At 37.5% G+C, this 21,376-nt stretch overlaps 1 protein-coding gene across 5 annotated transcripts in view; it reads right to left on the bottom strand.

Moving 5' to 3' along the window:
- SRFBP1 (serum response factor binding protein 1) overlaps positions 1 to 21,376 on the bottom strand; it is a 76,981-nt gene that overhangs the window by 5,213 nt on the left and 50,392 nt on the right. For all 5 annotated transcript variants that reach the window (XM_074855316.1, XM_074855315.1, XM_074855318.1 and 2 more), the window contains one exon: positions 18,392 to 18,463. In XM_074855316.1, the coding sequence (XP_074711417.1) occupies positions 18,392 to 18,463 (72 nt within the window). The remainder of the gene's footprint in view (positions 1 to 18,391; positions 18,464 to 21,376) is intronic.

The raw sequence follows: 21,376 nt of genomic DNA, 5'->3' as shown, positions 1-21,376 counted from the left end.
GTAGAAACATTTAATTGGTTTGCAAAATGTACATCTTGTTCCTCAACCAATGTAAAGCAAATTCCATTTGTATTTCTTTTGCCATAGTTCTAGAGCGTATAAAATACACTCTGGGTATGTCCAGTCATATTTTATGTTTGAAGTGCGCATCTGGGAATTCTAGTACTTTCCTTTCTCCTCAAGTCTCTGCTATTACAATGTTATTTCTTCAGGTCAAAAAAAATATGGAAAAATATTTTCTCTGTAGACTGTCTACAGAACTATGAACACTGGCCAGAGAAGACGGGTCAAAAGACGGGTCCATTTCCAAGGGCCACAGACTGGCTTACTTTCAGTCTAGCCTAGCTCTGAGAACTTGAAATCTGAATTTTGATCCCCATGTGACAGTGCTGCATGCTGCCACCAGATTCCTGGGAGAGCAAGCTCACATTTCTGAAGATCAAACGCTATTTTCTTTGGAGATTTTTCTATAGTTGGAAAATCTATTTCTGAACTTAATTAATACACTTTCTCCCTCAGTTACTTCCTGTGGGTTTTGAAAGAATATACCATGAAGTTCAGAAAGCAGCAGCAGCTTCTGTGCAACATCTGGTGTCCTTTAATTCAAATATTTATAGAAAGGGTGTACATGCCAATCCATATGGAATAACCATATTTTTTCCTTATAGCAAAATACTTCACAAACACTACTCACACTGATAGACAGTAGCCAACAAACATACACTATGACATTCACGTTCTTTAAAATTTCCCATTTTTCTGTTTTTTTGGCACATTCAATGCTCAATTTATTTTTCCTTAAGTATTTTCCAGTACATAAAACCTTGGCGGAAAATAAAACTTAACAGAAAAACATCAACTGTATTTACAGCAAGAATACCCTTTCCCCCTCCCTGGCCCCCCAGTATGTTTAATTATGCAGATACTAGAATTGTATACATATATTCTCACATGTTCCTGCTATTTCTTGTATTATTTCACACTGTTAATTTCTTCATGCAAGAATGTCCTAGTAATTTCCATAGGAACACTCTTCCTTCAGTGTGCAACTGAAGCACTGCAAAGTCAAGAAAACAACTGAGCAGTGTATAATCACATTTTTCAGTGAGAAGCTGTAAGCTACATGCTGAACAACAGGAAAGTCAGGGTCTCCTCAAACTTTTTATACTGGTAAGTGATGTACTGCTTCTGTATATAGTATTAAAGATGTCTATCTATCAGCATCGACATATTTCATTAAAATCCATGTGGACATTTAACTGAATTAACTGCACTGACCTCTGTATTTTCAAATCTCTTAAAATTAAAAGAAATCCAAACTGCATAAACAAACATTCTTCATCCTGAGTGGTAGATGTGCACACACCTCAAAACAGAACTTACCAGTTATAGAATAATAGAGCAGCAGTTGCATAACTTACACACGTACAAACACACATGCATGCCCCACGTAAGAGACACAAACTTTGTACAATATGGCAATAACTGGGAAGAGAATGGTCATTACAAGCTTGGTAAGATACAAACAGATTCACAATGAAGTTTTGAGATGTGCTGGAATAGGGGTCAGAAGTATGGAATGGCTCTAAGAACTGGAAGAACTGGGTAAAAAAAAATGTCAGACAGAAGTTGTGTGGGTAGTACCTGCTTCATACAATACAGGTGTGCACTTGGGCCACAACAACCCCCAGCAGCGCTACAGGCTTGGGGAGGAGTGGCTGGAGAGCTGCCAGTCAGAGAGGGACCTGGGGGTGTTGATTGACAGCCAGCTGAACAGGAGCCAGCAGTGTGCCCAGGTGGCCAAGAAGGCCAATGGCATCCTGGCTTGTATCAGAAATAGTGTGGCCAGCAGGGACAGGGAAGTGATCTTGCCCCTGTACTCGGCACTGGTGAGGCCACACCTCGATTACTGTGTTCAGTTTTGGGCCCCTCACTACAAAAAGGACATTGAATGACTCGAGCGTGTCCAGACAAGGGCAACGAAGCTGGTGAAGGGTCTGGAGCACAGGTCGTACAAGGAGCAGCTGAGGGAACTGGGGGGGTTTAGTCTGGAGAAGAGGAGGCTGCGTGGAGACCCTCATCACCCTCTACAGCTACCTGAAAGGAGGCTGCAGAGAGCTGGGGATGAGTCTCTTTAACCAAGTAATAAGTGATAGGACAAGAGGGAATGGCCTCAAGTTGTGCCAGGGAAGGTTTAGACTAGATATTAGGAAGTATTTCTTTACAGAACGGGTTATTAGGCATTGGAATGGGCTGCCCAGGGAGGTGGTGGAGTCCCCATCCCTGAAGGTGTTCAAGAGGCAGGTTGACATGGTGCTTGGGGATATGGTGTAGTTGGGAACTGTCAGTGCTAGGTTAATGGTTGGACTAGATGATCTTCAAGGTCCTTTCCAACCTGTGATTCTGTGATAAAGTGAGATAAAATGAGAAACTGAGTGTCTCAGGGTCTTGGGGCAGATGAGATTGCAGGAGTTAAAAGTGTTACCTTGTTAACATGCTTGAGACAGTAGAGCTTCAGGAAGAATTAATTAGATGGCAGAAGCCTGGGATTAATTTGGGAACCTGAAATGGAGACTTCGAACCATCACTTCATTCCTGTTCACATCTACTTCTGTTCATACCCTCTCTGCTATAATTATGACGAATAATAGGAAAGAAAAAGGTCATACTTCTATTCTTCAATTTGCTTTTGTATAGAAGGGGATTGCCTTGTTACAGGTCTCACCAGAAACAGGACTGCTACTAGAATTTCAGCTGGGTCAAAGGACACTGCTACTAAACTGGTAATGCTTGGTGGCCCTGCATCTGCCACTTTAGATCATCTCTTGGTTATTTAAAATAATGACATTCAAATGGAGACAGTCAGAAACCCCACTGATAAGTATGCAGTATATGACAAAAGTCATGACACAAAAAGTAGCCTTGAAGCATGTCATACTCAAGTTTCTAAACTAACTAGAAGAGCATTTTAATGTTGAGTGTAACAACAGCCTGATTTTATGCAAAAAAACGGCATAGATAATGCTAACCAAGGTAAGTGTAAAAAAAAAAAAAAAAATCCCCAATTCTGGGCCAAAACAAGACGTCATTGCAATACCCTTTGTAGCAGCTTAGGAGAAGAGCTGTCTCTCTACTGAAAATAAAACCCCAGAAAACCTGTTAATCCACACGTTCTTCCCAGAGCTCTAACTAGTTACAGCTGTCCTTCATTATAACAGATGTGGTTAATGTGGAGTCACAGGGTGGCTGAAGGTGCCAGATTGTGGCTGCCACCCAAGTCTATCCCATGACCTCATACTGCTTTGGAATAAGACCCTTGAGAAAAGCTATGTTCTGACTGTGAAATGCTGATCGTTCTCCCTCTTTATGTCTATAAGACAGAGAGTATGTGATTTGTGGCCACCAGACATGGTGAAGATTCTTCTATGAGAGGCAATTGTTATTGGTATCACTCATAGCAGCATTGTTGTCTCTGAGTTCCCAACAGCAAGAGATTGTTGACCCTGGCTGGACACCAGGTGCTCACCAAAGCTGCTCTATCAGTCCCCCTCCTCAGCTGGACAGGGGCACGTTGTCTTTGCTGCTCCTTCCTCCTCAGGGGGAAGACTCCTCATGCTCTTCCTCAGCTCCAGTGTGGGGTCCCTCCCACAGGAGACAGTCCTCCTTGAACTTCTCCAGCATGAGTCCTTCCCACAGGCTGCAGTTCTTCATGAACTGCTCCACCGTGGGTCCCTCCCATGGGGTGCAGTCCTTCAGGAACAGACTGCTCCACCATGGGTACCCCATGGGGTCACAAATCCTGCCAGCAAACCTGCTCCAGCATGGGCTTCCCACAGGGTCACAGCCTCCTCCAGGCATCCCCCTGCTCCAGCGTGGAGTCCTCCATGGGCTGCAGGGGGACAGCTTGCCTCACCATGGTCTTCACCATGGGCTGCAGGGGAATCTCCGGTGCCTGGAGCACCTCCTCCCACTCCTGCTTTACTGACCCTGGTGTCTGCAGAGTTGTTTCTCTCACATATTCTCACTCCTCTCTCCAGCTGCAGTTGCTGTGCAGTTTTTTTTCCCCCTTCTTAAATATGTTATCACAAAGGTGCTACCACCATTGTTGATGGGCTTAGCCTTGGCCAATGGCGGGTCTGTCTTGGAGCCATCTGGAATTATCTCCATTGGACACAGAAGAAGCTTCTAGGAGCTTCTCACAGAAGCCACCCCTGTAGCCCCACCTGTTACCAAAACCTTGGCACGCAAACCCAATACACTCACCTTGATAATAAGAGGACGGATCAGCTAGGGAATTCATAAACAGGTCTCTGTTGGATTTGGCAAGAGTTTAATAGAGGGTGGTTCTCCCAAATACAGAAATAACAGAGAGCAATCTCACAGGATTGAAAGGAGAGAAACATCAGCACAAGTGCTTCAGACTCTGCACTGGAAATGGATGGCCAAAACCTGACAGATTTATAAGCAACTTTTACCCAGTTTTCGTTCAAGCTTTCCCAGTTTTCTATGTAACAACAAAATGATGGTACAGGTGTTATAAAGAGGTAGCTGTACAAGCTTATTAATAGCAAGACAGGTGAGAAGTTCTTAACTGAAATTACTTTTGTACGGATCTCAGGAAATCATGCAAGTTTCAACTTTTTTTTTATTGGACTATATACGATTTTTAAAATAGATGGACGAAAAATTTCCAACTGAAGCTAAAATGTATGTCTTAACAGATCTAAAGCTTTTGCAAAAAAACAGGATAATGCCTTGTAATAGAACAACAGAAGAAAAACTGAACAATTTCTTAAAAAACATCAGATATACAAGTAAACTGGAAGTCCACCTTCTCTTGTTATTCTTTTCAACACTTGCCACAGTTTATATTGGTTTAGATTGTTTTCTGTTACCATGGTAATATTTACTTTATCTTGCAAGCATTATGTATGTTGAAGACCCATGGAAACATGAGGTACTCTGGCCAATCTTTTCACTCATCTGCAGAACTGCACACAATAGAAGGTAAAGGTCTGGAGAATCTAACTGACCTTGCATTGGCAGTAGCACTGACTGTCGACTTATTGACTTCTGCAGACTCTTGAATCCAGCATCAGGGAGAAGCATGAGATTCTTCTAAATACCAAGGTGCTTACACTGCCCTAACTTCATTTGTATGTCCGGACCAAAGCTGTTCTTTTCCCCATAATTTGTTCATTTATATTTACCTTCAGTCCTACAACCAGTCTGGCTTGCCTTTTATCAAAACGGAGTATGAAGTATAAACTTGTCTACTCTTCTTTTAAAATAAGAATTTTAAAATAGGCCATAAGTTCAAACAAAAGTAGATTGCTTGCTGTTCTTTGTCTGCATGCATGATAAAAAAATCTTATTATCCAAATGTCTTGAAAAGTTTAAAGGCCTGTTAAGAAGCCTAGCACTTTACAAGTGTTAAAAGACCATATTTAATGGGAATATAAAAGTCAATAGAGTTCCTCTGGATTAACCTGTCACAACCAGTTTAGCCAACCGTACAAGTGTGAGGTAAATGCTTATTTTTCAGATTGGGAAATGGTCAAAGAGAAATGGAGTGTTTCATCCAAAACTACCACAGTGATCTATAGCAGAGCTTGGCATAAACCCCAGACCTGCCCAAGTTCAAATTACGTACTTAATCTTCTACTAATACTTTCCTTCTTCTCTTTACGTATAAAATAATTTCTATTATTGTTTCAATAAAGAGAAGTCAGAGCAAAAAAATCCTGAATAAAGCAAGCATGGATTCTTAACTATCTCCTCATGGAGAACGGGGTCAAATCTACGTGTAAACTGAAACAAGATTGTGGGAAAACTCAAATGTTGCTAACTCATCTTCATTTCTTCCAGGGGTAGTAAGACTATGTGTCTACAATCCTCTCAGTTTAGCATCCCACACAAAAAATGCACACATTTTTAAAGAAAAAAATGTTAACTTCTCAAGGTTATGAAAGAGGACATAAAGCAGGCACCATGCCAACTTCCTCCCACAGTTGTGGTGGTCTAACTCATTGGGATGACCAACACTGAAAGCTATGCTGGCCTTTAAGAAAACCTAGAAGCATGCTGAACGTTACTTTATGCTATAGACAAATGGGTCTATGATGTGGACAAATTCCCAGTGGAAAGCAATTGTGAAAAGAGTACTCCCCCTATAAGAATCTAAAAAAATTATTAAGAAATATCTGTAATGTAAAAATATTACACAATTTGAATTGATTATTCACTACAATTAACCTGTACAAAATATGTACAGTTCTGACTTACAGCAATGTAACATCAAGTACATAAAATGTAACCATATAAAGGCTACATGCTTTTGCTTTTTACATATAGCTTTGTATAAAATACATGAAATGCATATATTTTGACATTTGAACACTATAAAATATATGTTTTGCCAAGCTGAATAAAAATTTGTCACACAGCACAGTAAAATAGATGCCACTGAGAAAACAAACAAAAGCCCACAAAAAAACCCCAATCAACCCCTCCCCCAACCCAAATCACCTGAAAAAGACAATCATACTGAGAAACTAAACTGGAAAGCAAAATATGATGAACTATAAACCCAAAAAATGGACTTCAGGGGAACAGAAACAAAATGCATCTTGGATAACAGGGAGTAGCTGTGAACAATACTCAGAGAAAGGTCTTTGCCACAAAACTCACATAGATTTCTTCAGAGAACATAATGAAATTTGGAGAAAAGGTCATATATAAATTAGTTTGACAACCACATCAGATCTGAAGCCACAACTGACTTTTGCAGAAAAGTGAAGTTGACAGATCATTTGCTTGTAACTGGCCATCTAGAATGAGGGTCTGGAGACTCAAAACAGGCAACTGGTTATTAACTCTGAACAGGCAGTTAAGCTGACTAATCTCAAAATGAAATTTGAAAGAACCACTATTTGGAAAAACAAAATTTTAAAAAGTGATTACTTATTTGTTATAGAAAAGAGAGCAGAAACACAAAGTAGACCAACAACACTCAGGCAGTGCTGCAAACTAAGCAGGAAATAGAACTGTTCAAGTTCACTAAGACCTGAACGCATTTGAGCTCCCAAGATCCAGCTGTGCATCAAGGGCACGTCCAAAGACTGAGTGGAAGCAGATGGCAGCAAATAAACTGGTGATATACACGCATGAGCTCTGCATTATTAAAACTATTTAATGAACCAAGAAGTTCACAATATTCTGTCTTGAATGAACTTGAGAAGTTTCAGAATTGAGATATCAATCACTCCCATTATGAAGTCAATTTGGTGATAAAACTCTGTACTGAACTTCCAGGGATGTAATCTTAAGACATCCTTAATGGTATTTCACTGTAAAACAGATGCTCAAACCTCAAATTATCACTTGTCAGATCAGCCTGATACAGTACCATATGTATAAGCACATATGCATAAGCACAGTTTAACAGAGAAAGTAGACGTAGTTCAGATCTTCAAATATAAAACAGATGAAAAGTTTCAAAACTAGCTAACATTTGAAAAACAAGCTCCAATTTAATCAGGTATATTTCAGATAATTTATACTGTAAAAGATTTATAAGGTAGAAGATGTACAATGTATTTATCCCTGTCAACAAACGCTGCCTTGCTCAGACCTTCACATTTACAAGCACTACCACCAGGGAACACACCTATATATAAAGTATTGTCAGGTCAATATATTCAGATAAAACTCTCATGAGAGATGTATTTATGTTCAGAGCCCTGCTGAAGGAACTAAATGCGAGATCCAGGGTTTGGAGGCACAGACGACTTAAAGACTTCACGAACTCTGCACACACTAGCCAGGGGTAGGCCATGTTATAATATGCTATTCAAAACAAGACAGAATTTCTTGGCATACCACATTGCAATTTTCATGCACAATTGAAAACAGATTTCTTTTAATCTATATGTTTTTCACCCACTTTCTGAAAAAGACAATGGAAACACAAATTCTGTTCACTGAAAAGCTATTAAAACATCTGAGATAAACATACCAGTTTTTTGGCACCAACATGTAGATTTTCCATCATTAAGTCTATTGAGGGAATATATGCATTTGAAACTTACTCTAATGATAAACACATGTCAGATATATATGGAAGTCCTGATATTACTTGAGCATATCAGCAGATGATGGATGTAAAATAAATGGAAATCCTGAATGCTCACATTTTATAGCAGGCACATAGAACAGTCACCTTCATGGCTTAGAGGCTCTTGGGCATCTTCTAGGCCATTAACATTATTATTACTGAAGTCTGGCATGCAGAATTTTCCTAATGTGTAATCACTCAACCATTTCAATAGTAATGCAATTATTTGTATTCCAAACCCAAGGAAAACTAGACCATCACTCTTTAAATTTAATGCTGTTATCCTTTCACTAAGTGACTAATTACCTCACGTTTCCCATACCTTCTCTTACCTATTAATCTTGCCATAGAGGGGCAATATGCTGTATAATTATGCTCTCATTTTACCAAGCTGTAACTTTTTAACGTCTTAGCAGCTCCATTCATTCACATCCCATAGATGAGATTTGTCTTTAAATAGAATTCCAGTAATTCAAGAACTTCTAATTTTTCTCCTTCTACAGTTAAGTTTTAAAAAGTTCAAGCCATAGGGCCTCCAGCATTTTTCATCTAATTTTCCAGTGTTAATAGACTGATGGACTTCATATTGAGCTGAAAGAGCCCTCCTAATTCTGTAACTTCTTTTTTTTTTTTTAGTCTTTATTTTTATAAGCATCAATTTCTTAATTCTGAATTGTAGCACTTTAAATACAGATCTGGATAGGAAAGGGGGGAAGAAATCAGAATGTTTTTATACTTTATTTTTATGATATATAATGAAAAACTGATAGAGTTTCATTTATAAAAATAAAAAGAGCAAAAGACAGCAGCAGCTGTTTTTCATTTGAGAAATATCAGGAATGTCAGATTTAATTTCTTCTGATTTTGTAATGCAATTCTGGGTCAAGCATATATACAGAAAGAGCTTTTCCAGTTAGTACTGTGTGACTAGCTGTCAGTCTTTAATGTGATTACAATTGTTTATGTAACATTAAAGACATCTTAACACCTTAAGTCCTCTAAGCAACCAAAATAATGAAAGATTCCAATTCATGTATGTTCTACCTCACGTTCTCGTTCCTTGCATTTATCTTCTGTGACAGCTCTGCGGTGCTTCTCAAAACAAGATCAAGAGGTAATGAACTATGGCCACCTTTCCCTCATGATACACTGATCTCGGTTTCTCACACAAAAATCCTGTTGGAAGTTAATGCTTTTAAAACCACCTCCAGTAAGTTGAAATTGCTCAATGGGTACTAATACTTAGAGGATAAGCAGAAAGACAGATGGCAAGACAGGGAAAAGATTCTGCTTTCTTGTTTGGTTGATCACATCCTTCTCCCTGCCCCTTCATGTGGATCAACTTTATAAATAGATTACTTTTCCTATGGACACATAAAGGATGTAATTCAAAGATTCTCTCTTTAGTATCCAAATGAATTAAGGGTAACTGAAAACTCTCATTATCAATACCCATCCTAAATTAGTAGCTTCTCTAATCTCATTTAACATCTGTTTACAAACATCACTCTGACTGGCAGCTGTAGAACATCACCAGCACCAAACTTTTATGAAAGTTGAAACTTCCATTCAAAAGGCTTCTTAGTGCTTCTCTTTTCCCATAATACATTTGTGCCGTTACACTTAAAATACAGTGCTTCACAACACAGCATCACTTTTATGCATGTAAATTCTACCCCATTATCTCAGTAAAGATGGTACCTTTCATTAATTATATTGAAGACCTGGCAGAAGGATGATACTTACTATATCTGTGATAAAGTTTTATGCCAGGTATTCTAGTTTCTCCCCATTACTTTTTTCAGGTCAAGGATTGGTATGGAAGCATTCATACTTTACACCCTTTCTCTGTAGCTTAGTATTGGAGGTGCCAATCAACTAGGACTGTAGGCAGTTAGATTTAACTTTGTTATTTATTTGATCAAGCTGTTTCCTCCTTCGCCTTTAAGAGACATCCTGAAAAGCAGCCACATGCCCACTGTTGGTTATGTCATTGTGAATCAAATGTTCCTCCATGCATATCATCTTCTCCTTGCTTATAGTTTAAGTATTCCTTTATAGCCTTTAAAATTTTCAGTGCCAGCAGCCTGGCACAATTTTGATTATGATGCAGCTCATCCTTCCTGCCAGCTAAACACCTAAATCTCTCCCTTCTATACTCTCATCCATGCATTGACATTCTGTACCTTTGCCTGCCTCTTGGGCATTATGTGCAAGTCTGAACAATATTTTGGAGATGGATACCAAGAAGATTCTGGAACTTGGCCTTCCTTTCTTTAAAAAAAAAAAAAAAAAGCCAAACCAACCACCATACCTTGAGAACCTCTTGTTATGCTACATTTTTTTTCCTCCATTTTTTTCAAGGAAAGCATAAAACCAAAACTACTTCTAACATTTTCCTCTATTGTTCCCATGATAGCTCACATCCAGTAAGATATTTATACACATCACTTAAATACTAATTTAAAACACAAATGAAAGTTGAGAGTTGCTTGTCATTCGTGAGTGCTATGATGTAAATCTTTCCAGGACTGAAAAAATATAGCCATATGCATGTGAAGCACCATGCATCACAACATCACTACCAAAGGCATATCTGAGCTTAAAAACACTGCTCTTCCCCACCCATCTTTCTATCCATTTATGCTCTTGCAAGTATGTTTATTGTGTCTGAATTACCTAGATAATCCAAGCCAAATATTGCTTACAAAAACGTGCACTGACTCCCTCTGAGCTTTTTTAAGATTAACCAATTAAGTAATACAACAATATGCCTGCCCACATTCTGGTCTGACACAGTAAGTGAAATTAACATATTCAAAACAAAAGCAACCACATCGCTTTTGAGAACAAGCCTTGTCTAAGGACAGGAATACACTTCAATAATCTTGAACAATCAGTTCACCAGGCAACAAAATTAAGTAATACAACTTCACAGGAATGCAAATAAATGGTAGAAAAATCCCTGGACTAGTAATTCAAAATTTGACAGGAGACAGCTTTTTTTTGTGTCAGATAAACACAGTATCTTTGAAAAACTGCCAAAGGTACTTGCAGTTTATTTAAATACTGAACTTCATAAACATTCTTTCCGGAATGGACAAAATCCAAGCCATAATTAAACTGAGATCACTGCAATTGCTACTCTGCTGTTGAAGATGATGGTAACTTTGGTCTAGTCTATCTCCTTGCTCTCAACTGGTGACTCTACTGAGGCACATGCGTGGCAGCCTAGTTTGAATGCAGAGGGGCTAATGGAGAAGACATATACAAATTGGCCCAGAGAAAGTAAGGGAAAGAGTGGTGGTGGGGATGGAATGGCTAACCAAAGGTGGGAGGGCAATAGACAGCACACAGCATAGACGTGAGCCTGAACTCTCCCACTGGAAGCCTGTGAAGGGATTGATACTGGCTCGGCTAGCAGTCAGATGGACAATCAGGTGGAGAAGTATGTGAGAGAAGAGTGGAGAAAGATGTAAAAATTGACACAGTTAGGTTTTATAGTGACACAAAACTTGCAGTGTTTTATAATGACATAAAAGTTGCAGCTATAGCAATTGATTCTAGGCTCTAAAATATAGAGGAATATATATATAAAAGTCATGCTAAACAGCTTGCAGTTCAAGTGATCAAATCTGGAAGATGAGAAACCTTCAGGAAAAGAAAACAAAAACCGATCGGTCACACAGAGAAAGTATTTACGCCTGAATGTGATATTCACCACTGAATGCAAAATTCTTCACTTCATCAGTAGTCTTACAAAGACCACAGACATTCCTGTTTAATGTTAACATCTGGTGTTTGACATGGAAAATTCTCAGGAAACAGTGGCTTCATACATTCAGTGTAACTTCCATTCAGATTCAAAATACTCAGGACAAAAAGAATTCAACTCTGCAACACTCATTCCCAGCATCAAGCCAATTATTTTAGCCTGTGTTACAGGAAACTGTGCTACTAAATCAATGCAACACATTTCCAAAAACCATAAGATGTTGACAGATACAACTATTACACAGAGAAAAGTATAGCTGGTATCTGATATGCAAATAAATACCTTTATTTCCATACTGAAATAAGAAAGGAACATACCATTTTAACATGTATGAAAATAAATGGAGTATTATTATTTTACTATTTGCAGCATAAACACATTGTTGGAGAATGAAAACGTCTTTATATGTACAAGGCACTACATTCATTCTGAACCAAAAGTAAGTAAAGTTTATAACAAAGTTTCTAATAAATGAATAAAAGAAGGCAGGTGTAGAAGAGGAATGAGATCGAGATTGTTAACAGAGTCCAGGCAGGTGACCATTAAGCCATTAAATTATCATATATTCTTCTTATAATTATGCTCTGATTGTCTATACAATTTCTAATTTAAGAAGAATGTAACAACCAGAATTTAGATAAAGAGAATGAAGTTTTTATGGGTCCCTCAAAACCACTAGCCCCCACATTGCCAAAATCAAACCACAAAACAGCAAAGTGCAAAGAATTAACGATAAGCATATTATCAAAGCTGATGGACTATCCCATCTCTTTTACACAGAGACTGATTCATACAGTAGTCCTCTCCCTATGGCTTATGGATTGCACACAAAATATTTTTGTAAGCAAAGAATGTTAAAAATCCACGTAAGTACTTACGTAGTTATGCTGCTATTAAAGGCATTAACAACAGAAACAGAAGTTTTGTATCAATAATAACATCTATCCTAATCAGAATGTTTTTGGAGCAAGCAGAATTCTTCAGGGGGGGTTGGGAGTGCAGTAAGAAAGGAGGAGGTTGTGGAAAAATCCCCCAAAGCTCAAACTAAAGACAGCAACTATTATGTACTTGATCCAAAGCCTTTGAAGTTAACGGAACGTCTTCAATTAAACTGCAAGAGACTTTGCATCAGGCTCCTTTTATGATTTAGTGCGTTTCCTCAGATTAAATCCACAGAGAATACAGACATTTTGCTTTCATATACTTTCCACTAGAAGGTACATTTTAAAAATAAATTAAGGCAAAGATCACAAGTGTACATTTAGGATTGTCAGCTAAAATAGAAACCTTTATATTTTTCAAAGTTAGACAATACAGATAAGACTGTTCCTCCTTGGATGCAGATGTGTTTAATCAAAAGTTCTACTCAATTCAGAAATAACATCTTCCTTTCTTTCCCTGTCACACAAAGTACTAGCAGTATCACGTTTAAAATTTCCATAATAAATAAGTGTATTCATTAGAATAAATGTTATGCTTTTATTGATTGTGTAACCATGTCTTGTATGTGTTAAGTGTCTTGTAACCAAAGATTACCATCTAGTGATATACTCCAGGGAACTCGATGCTCCAAATAATTACTTACTGACTGTTAATTAATGTCTCAAAGTTAGTAGCCTTTCATAAACTGCCTTTCACAGATTGTTGGTGTAAAACACGTTTTCAGTGTAAATCTACAAAGAAGAACATAAAACAACACAAGCACTGTGACTGCCCTATCCTTGCTCTTTTTTTCGTTACAGATGAGAGAGAGGTTGTGGACTGATAAACTGCCTAGTTTCAAGCTATCACCTGCATAGTTTAAAAAGAAGGTGGTATGAATCTGAGAAATGCTATTTTGATAATGTGATTTAAACACTCTTTTGAAAGACACGAAGGTAATACATAATCAGTCCTGTAACTTCATCCCCTTTTGTTCCTGTCTGTCCTGAGCAAAATTACCTTTCTACCTCTTTCTCATGTCCTTCTTGCACAAGGACTTCCTTAGTCCCACACCAGAGATCCAGTGAATGCATGGAGGAGCTTGGGAGGTGAAACAGGTTTCCTCACATGTGAAGCAGCAGAACTCTCATTTGATAAATCACAGAAAAACTTTTCTTATTACTGTTAGTATTTAGCTGTTCTCCAATCCCAAATTCATTTGAAACATATAGGTAACGAGCCACAGATATAAAATTCACTCACGCCTGAAATAACCCCCAGAACTTTAACTGTAGCATAAAAGTCTCTGGGTATCCATTAGAAATACCTGGACCTAAAGCTAGACAGCAGTAATGTCATCTGTACATCTGTCCTCACCAGGCAGCTTAAATTTTTAGTGACCAAAATCATACTGTGCACCAGGCTGCTCAGTCAAATCCTGGCAAGTCTCTCTATGGCCATGCATGAGCTGCCTGAGATCCTGTTTCTAAAGCCTCTGAATTCCTTTTAAATTCCAAACAAGACAAAATTGGTTCGTGAACAAGAAGCAATCCAAAATAAGCTCATGAGGCCTTACATTAGCAAAAAAAAGCTTCTAAGAGCTAGTAATGGCTTACATTTCTGGTCTAGAAGAAGTTTCTCAACACATTTAGAAATTATGGAAAGCTTTTCAGTAATCTTCAGACTCAGAGCAATGTGGCATGGCCCCAACAAATTTGAAGATCACAATATACTCAAAATTTCCTGGGCAGAATCCTCTTTGCAGACCAGCATCTGCATGATTCAAACATGACAGGATTAGAGTAACAGGTGAAAATACAGGACTTAGTAGGAAAAGGTGGTGCTCTTCTCAAGGAAAACAGATTAGGGCTCAGTGCAAAAAAAGGAAAACTGTGCTCCTAAGGTTATGTGAAGATTGTATCTGGAAGCAAAGAACAGAGGATGCATTTATCATCTGTGAGTATTTGTTGGTATTTCTTCAAGTCAGAAGCATGTGCTCAATTCAAGCTCTGACAGTAACGTATACTGGTACTCTATTCTTCACTCAAAGAAAAATACAGTAGTTCTTTGCAGTTGTAGTTTCAATTACTCCCCCACCCCGCCCCAAAATCTGAAAGTCATTTAATTTTGAAGCACATAACTTTATTATTTAAAAAAAATTAGTAGTATTTTGACTTAAGGCGAGATGACACTCCAGATCATTGTTTGTAGTAGAGTTCTATTATGCTGCATTCTCAGTGTTTAAAACACAGTGGGTTTTTTCTCATGTCCTACATACCAAAGACTTACTGGAAAAAAACCCTAAATGAGATGCTACAGTAAATTAGTATCTGTTAGCACTAGTGCAAGCGCAACAAAACTAACTGCAGTTACGATGGAGTTGTTCACAGGTGGACCAATGTCCCCTTTTCTGGAGAAACTCCACAGATGATACATATAATTTCTCTAATATTGGAGAAATAATACACATTAACCAATCTATCCTGCCTATCTTAACCTAAGTTACCTTAAATCAATGTTAGTAATAAGTAGAAGACAACAGTTAAAACCTCTGTCAGTTCCCTGCTTGTAACGAACAGCATTTTTAGGATTAGCTTCCAATTTACAAGCTTGGTGTGCTGGAGCACAACACTAATGAAGCAAGCCTCCCGTAATAGTTCAGGTACATACGCTGTAAGGAGCACTTCAAAATGCAATCACAGCTGGAAATATCAGTTTTAAAATACATTAGGTAACAGATCTGCCACATGGTTTTTAATTTTATTATTGGCAGGCAACTACTGCAGACAGTACACAACTATGTACAGAAAGTGCACAAAAACTTAGTCAAAACCTAGAAAATACAGGTTCCATTCTTCAACAGCTGTAACTAAGCTCCAACAATGTAAAGCCTAGTTAAACTTGCATGGCAGCATTCATTACAATTTCTACAGTAGAATTTATCACCTGTTGATAGCAATGGTGTCAGCTGCAGCAATATTAAAATGGATTAAAGATATTTCAGCAGAGATGCACAAAGAACTGTCTACCTACTGCTTCTTGTGTTACAGTAACATGGTAAACCCATTTTTATAAATTAGGAAAGGAGAAGTCTTGTGTCATGTGGTTGGTCACCCTTACCAACTCACTCATAAATCTGATTTGCTTCCTAGCAAATGTAATATAGCAATATTGACAGCTAAATTGTAAGAAGTCAAGTTAGACTGCTACTTGCTAAACACTTAGTACAATTTTATTGTACTTGACTGAAATCTATGCACACTCTTTTTAAATAGAAAAGTATGCTTATCTTACTCTGAAAAATATATGGGGAAACATAGTAATGGAACATAAAATCTCAGTGGGTCGAAGGAATTAAACAAATATCTTGACTACATGTCCACTATGAAAAACTAATATTCAGCATTCCACAGTGAATTAAAAGCAGACTGAATTTTATCAATGAAAACAAACCTATTCTGAAAATGAAAACAGCCACAGGATGTTTCCCCTCAAGTGTTTCGAAACTCAAGTTAATGAAAAGGTAAACAGTGTGGTCTGCATTTCATGTGACCTACAGAATACTGCTAGGGATAGATAATCAATGATTTTATTTTTTTTTTTTATGTTTAATAACTAACTGTGGGAAAAGAAGAAATAATACACTGGAAAATTAATTTTTGTTAAAGCACATGAGGGATGCCTTCTTTAGTTGAGGATATGCTATGGCTGACAAATAGCAACCAAAAAAGTTATGATGGCTTAGCCACCACTTGTGAACAGTACTCTAATAATTAACTGTACATGTTCTTCTACTGCAGTGAGGTTAAAAACCTTCTATGAGTTTAAAAAAGCATCAGCACCCATCCATAAACTTGCTTTGAAACATGAGACCTATTCACTACAAGGTGTGAGATTGACTTTCATACCACCAAAAAACAAGACCAGCACCAGAAAGTAGCAGAAATAACAACAGTTCTAGAAACCAAAACTATTCCATGAAGATACCCATATTATCTGTTTTCAAGGATTACAGCCAAATGAAAGCCTATTTTAAGTAAATATGGAACGCATACAGTCAACCATGACTATGGATACATCAAAAATGATGGAACAAAATAAACTGGTAATATTAGTAATATTCCTTCTGTATTCTTGGCAATAGAATTGTTCTCTTAGAAAATAAAATTCCAACTGTAAACTCCTTTAAAACAACAGCATCAGTTATTTAATTTTGGGGCTTCTATACTTTATGCAACCAGCATAAGCCTGATGCATTTGAATTGTTGGCAGAAGAATCTCCTACAGGAAGTGACAAAATGTCTTACCGTTTGAATTTAGCATGAAATCCCTCTCCATGTGTCCTCACACATCCAGAATCTTCACTTCTGCACTATTTCTAACATTACAGTAACCAGTTTCTGACTAGCTCACCTTCAGACTGGAAAACTGTGGTCAAACAAATTTAAAAGAATGTTGCTTTTTAGCTCCACGTCAGTATATCTGTGACCTTTTTCTTACTCTCTTCTATCATTAAAGAGAAAGAAAAGCAGTAAGATGCTGCCATCCAAACACTGCTCCAGAAATACCAAATTCCTATGATATTTTCCTATTAAGTTGACTTTGTTCACATGAAGCATGAAAATCCTGATGTGCACTATGCTGATAGGTGAACTACGTCACACATTACTGTGCTTTGCAACAGCATAGTTATATTAGAAACTACTGATGTCATTATAGAAGGAAATGACCCAATTCTACATTAAAACTTAGCCTGCGGACTATAAAAATTACAAGTTTCAGACCCCCTCAGTGGACTGCCCACATGAATTTAGGATAACGTGGAGGAAAATATACAATTTCGTGTATTGGTATTTTTGATTCAGAATTGCTTTCTGGCATCACTTCTGCAGCACATCCCTTAAAACAGTACTTATTTCTGCTCTTCTTCACTCTTCTTTTAGAGCATACTGTCTGCTCTCAACCTCAACTGCTTACTTCAACAAGCATCCTCCCACTTGTACATCTTCATGCCATCTCTTACAGATATCACTAGTTAGACAATATTTAGTAATGTACTATCAGTGGGCTTCAGGAGAAACACTGCACTGAAATTAATGAGCCACAGGGGTGTTAAAATTCCACCTTTATTCCAGGCTACTGTTTGTCATGTTTTGTTCACATGTGGAAACTTCTCTCTCCATCTAAAAGTATTTAGAGCCTTTTTCCAACTGTTGTTGAAAGCTTAGATTATTTACACTAACTGAACCATGTATATGTACTATATAAACAAAACAAATCTATTTATAAAGACTCAAAACCCACTACTATGCTTCCTGCTATTCTATTCCAGTTACTAGGGATTAGCCCACCAGCCTAGACAAGTCACTTGTACTAAACAGATGTATTATTTTTTGTAGATATGCCCTAGTGGATAAATTCCTTAGAAAAGGAAGTAAGGTCTACAATGAAGATGCAGTATAACATAAAGAACACACTGTGCAAATGCACGTAATCCCACCCATATACGCACCCTTCTGAAGGAGTGTTCTCACAGCTATAGAAGCAGGGGTAAGAAAACAGAAACCAACAAGACTTACCTTTTTGCAGACACTTTCGAAATTAATTTCTGTCCTAAGAGCAAGTCTGGTAACTTCATCTGGCTTTATTTCCTGTGGACAAAAGATGTATTTATTATTCTTATGATCAGACTTTACAAAATCTTTCTAAGGTTCACCTTCCTCATAAATATTCTAACTTCATGGCATCTCCCACTGACCTGTTAAAAGAATAAAATCAGTTTGTTATACAGAGATTATTTTTTTATGTGTGTGTGTATGTAAATACTACATTTACTGACTTCTGAAACATTATTTACACCTAAATTGCCTATATCTACTACTACTAAGGGCAATAGAGATTTTCAACAGCAAAGTATGCAGAATGGTGATTTTATTTACAGAAGTGTTTAAATTGCCTGTATTGTTGTACTATAAATGTAATTTGGAAGGTTTGAAGTGAAACTTATCTTAGACTCTGAAGTTACATTAGAACTTATCCACATATGTGAACATATAAGTTTAAGACAACTAAAACGAAGTTCAGAAGGAAAAACAAGATTCTCTTTTCTGAAGAGACTCACTATACATGTAATTTTCATTCCTGGACTTAAGCATTTCCACTGGCAGCTGAAACAGAGGAAAGAAAATCTTGGACAAGTGGATTTTGTTAAAAGTTGAATACTTTATGAAACATTTCCCCATGACAGATTTCTCATTATTTTAAAATATATATTTTATATATGTTGTATTACAAAATGCCTTATTAACCTTATCAATTGAATGCACTGAATATTGGCTTTTTCCTCCTCCTATGTCAAAGAAATCATGTTACATACCAGTTGTTTGCCAGATGGCCATTTTAAAAGCAGTTTAACTACTGTTATGCAGAGCCCAAATAACTTCCACGCATTCATAGTTCCAAAAACACAGAAACTTTGTACAAAAAACCCTAGTTATTTGGATAGCTTTCATCTAGATCTAGTCTATATCACAATGCTGGTAGCTTTGACACCTGATCTGTTTGCTGAATTTCTAAAACTCCAGGAAAGCAGATGACTTAAATATAAAATACATCAATTTTGTAACACTTGTGGTCAATAAAGAAGAAGAAAACCTAAATCTGAAATGCCCATGCAAAGTATTGTAGTTTGAGAAAATGCAATGTGTCCAGGTGCTTGGGCTGCACCTGTAGTTCACGTTATGCTTAGATCTGGACAAGACAGACACTAACTGAAAACCCTTATAAGCAATTACTGTAACTATTGGTTCAGAATAATTATTAGCAAAGATTCAAATCCAAATCAAATTATGGGAGACATGATAATTTAGAAATGTCTAGGAAAAAAATGTACTATATAAAAGGGAAGGACTTTCATGTTTAACAACTCAATTATACTTGTTCCTCTCACTCTTCTTCCTTACTTAATCATCCTTGATAAGTATTCCAACACTTAAATTTATCATCCTGCTCCACCGTTAAGTTTCCATAGTCTATACTGTTGCTGTCCTAAATCTGGGGCAGTCTGCACACTTCCTTAAATGTAAGTTCAGGAAGAATCAAGTAGCTTACTTTCTTATAGAAGGTCATACTTGCATTTCAAAACCTTATGTTGTCCTTCTTTCTCTATATTGGATAACTTACAGAGAGTTTGCATCTTATCTAGATCTTTAAGGTGTTGCATAAATTGCATGTCTTAAAACTATAAGCAAGTATATAATAATGCAAATAAACTAACAGAACGAAGTTAAATTTAAAAAAAAAAAAAAAGTCTCTTATTGTGAATGTCAGAAGAGCTTCCTGACAATGAGGTCTAGAAGTCTGCAAAATCATCTCCCAAAGGTACTGGTGGAAGCTCAATCACTTGGAAGACAGAATCCAGACTGGAAAAACACTGGTAGATGTAGGAAACAATCTTCTACTGGCAGATGGACAGTTGGATGACCTAACGGAATCTAGAGATGGAAAAGACCTATGATTCAGTTTTCCAAAGCATTTCACAGATGGTGAAAGTAGGACACGGTGGTTAAGTGACATGCTTACTGTCACATAGTTGGTTGGGGGCTATGAATGAAGCTCTGGAATCCAATACTATTCATTAAATCAAGCTGTTTCTTTATTCAAAAAAAAAAAGATAATTTATGTGATCTTCATCCCAAATAAAACTGCCAATTTCCTGTCTCTTTAGGATTTAAATGCAGCAACCTGGTTCAGAGGGGAGACAGGTAAACTTCATCAATCCGTACGCTAGAATGTCAAATGTTTAATTTTTGTATTACAATATTGCTGAATTCCCTTAACATTGCAGAATCATGCAAAATAATGGAGAACGAATTACAGTTTGGAATGTGAAGTCACGAATGGAACTTCACTGAAATTCTTAGAATACAGAATGAGCCCAAGAACCTCCTGTTAAGGCTTAAACCCCCAAATTTATAAAGCATCTCCTTCACTTCCCTTAGAGTTAAGGCAAAACTAGCATCTTTGACTTACAGTCTTCAGCAGCACCCTAGTTTTGTAAAAGCAGACATATAAATCAGGTTATTGGAATACATAGACCTTTTTTCTGTGTCTATTAATGGTCAGTGGCAGACAAGAAAATAGTAAAAGGATATAGTGATATTTTTCTCAGCACAGTTTTCTCAACTTTGAGAGGCACATAGCTCAAGAACTCCTGACTCACAAAGGGGGCCTTTGTATTGAGTATCTATTATGAAATCTTTTTTCACCAGTTATGTTAGGGGATATTAAGGGATGTCCACTTGAGCAACGTGATCTAGTGGAAGGTGTCCCTGCCCATGGCAGGGAGGTTGGAATTAGATGATCTCTAAGGTCTCTTCCAACCCAAACCATTCTATGATGTTATAAGTGGCTGCTGCCTTCAGCATCTCTGGGATCAGTCCAGGGATTCCTCCTGCCCTGCTGGTGGAGCCCAGACCAGTGCATCCAGAGACCTGGAAGTCTCCATCCCAGGTCTACAGATGCACTGTTGCTTTCTCATTGTCACGTTCAACCAGTAGTGAAGC

Source organism: Strix uralensis, chromosome Z (genome assembly GCF_047716275.1).
Source record: "Strix uralensis isolate ZFMK-TIS-50842 chromosome Z, bStrUra1, whole genome shotgun sequence".
NCBI classification, from domain to species: domain Eukaryota; kingdom Metazoa; phylum Chordata; class Aves; order Strigiformes; family Strigidae; genus Strix; species Strix uralensis.
This window is presented reverse-complemented; position numbering and strand designations above follow the sequence as displayed.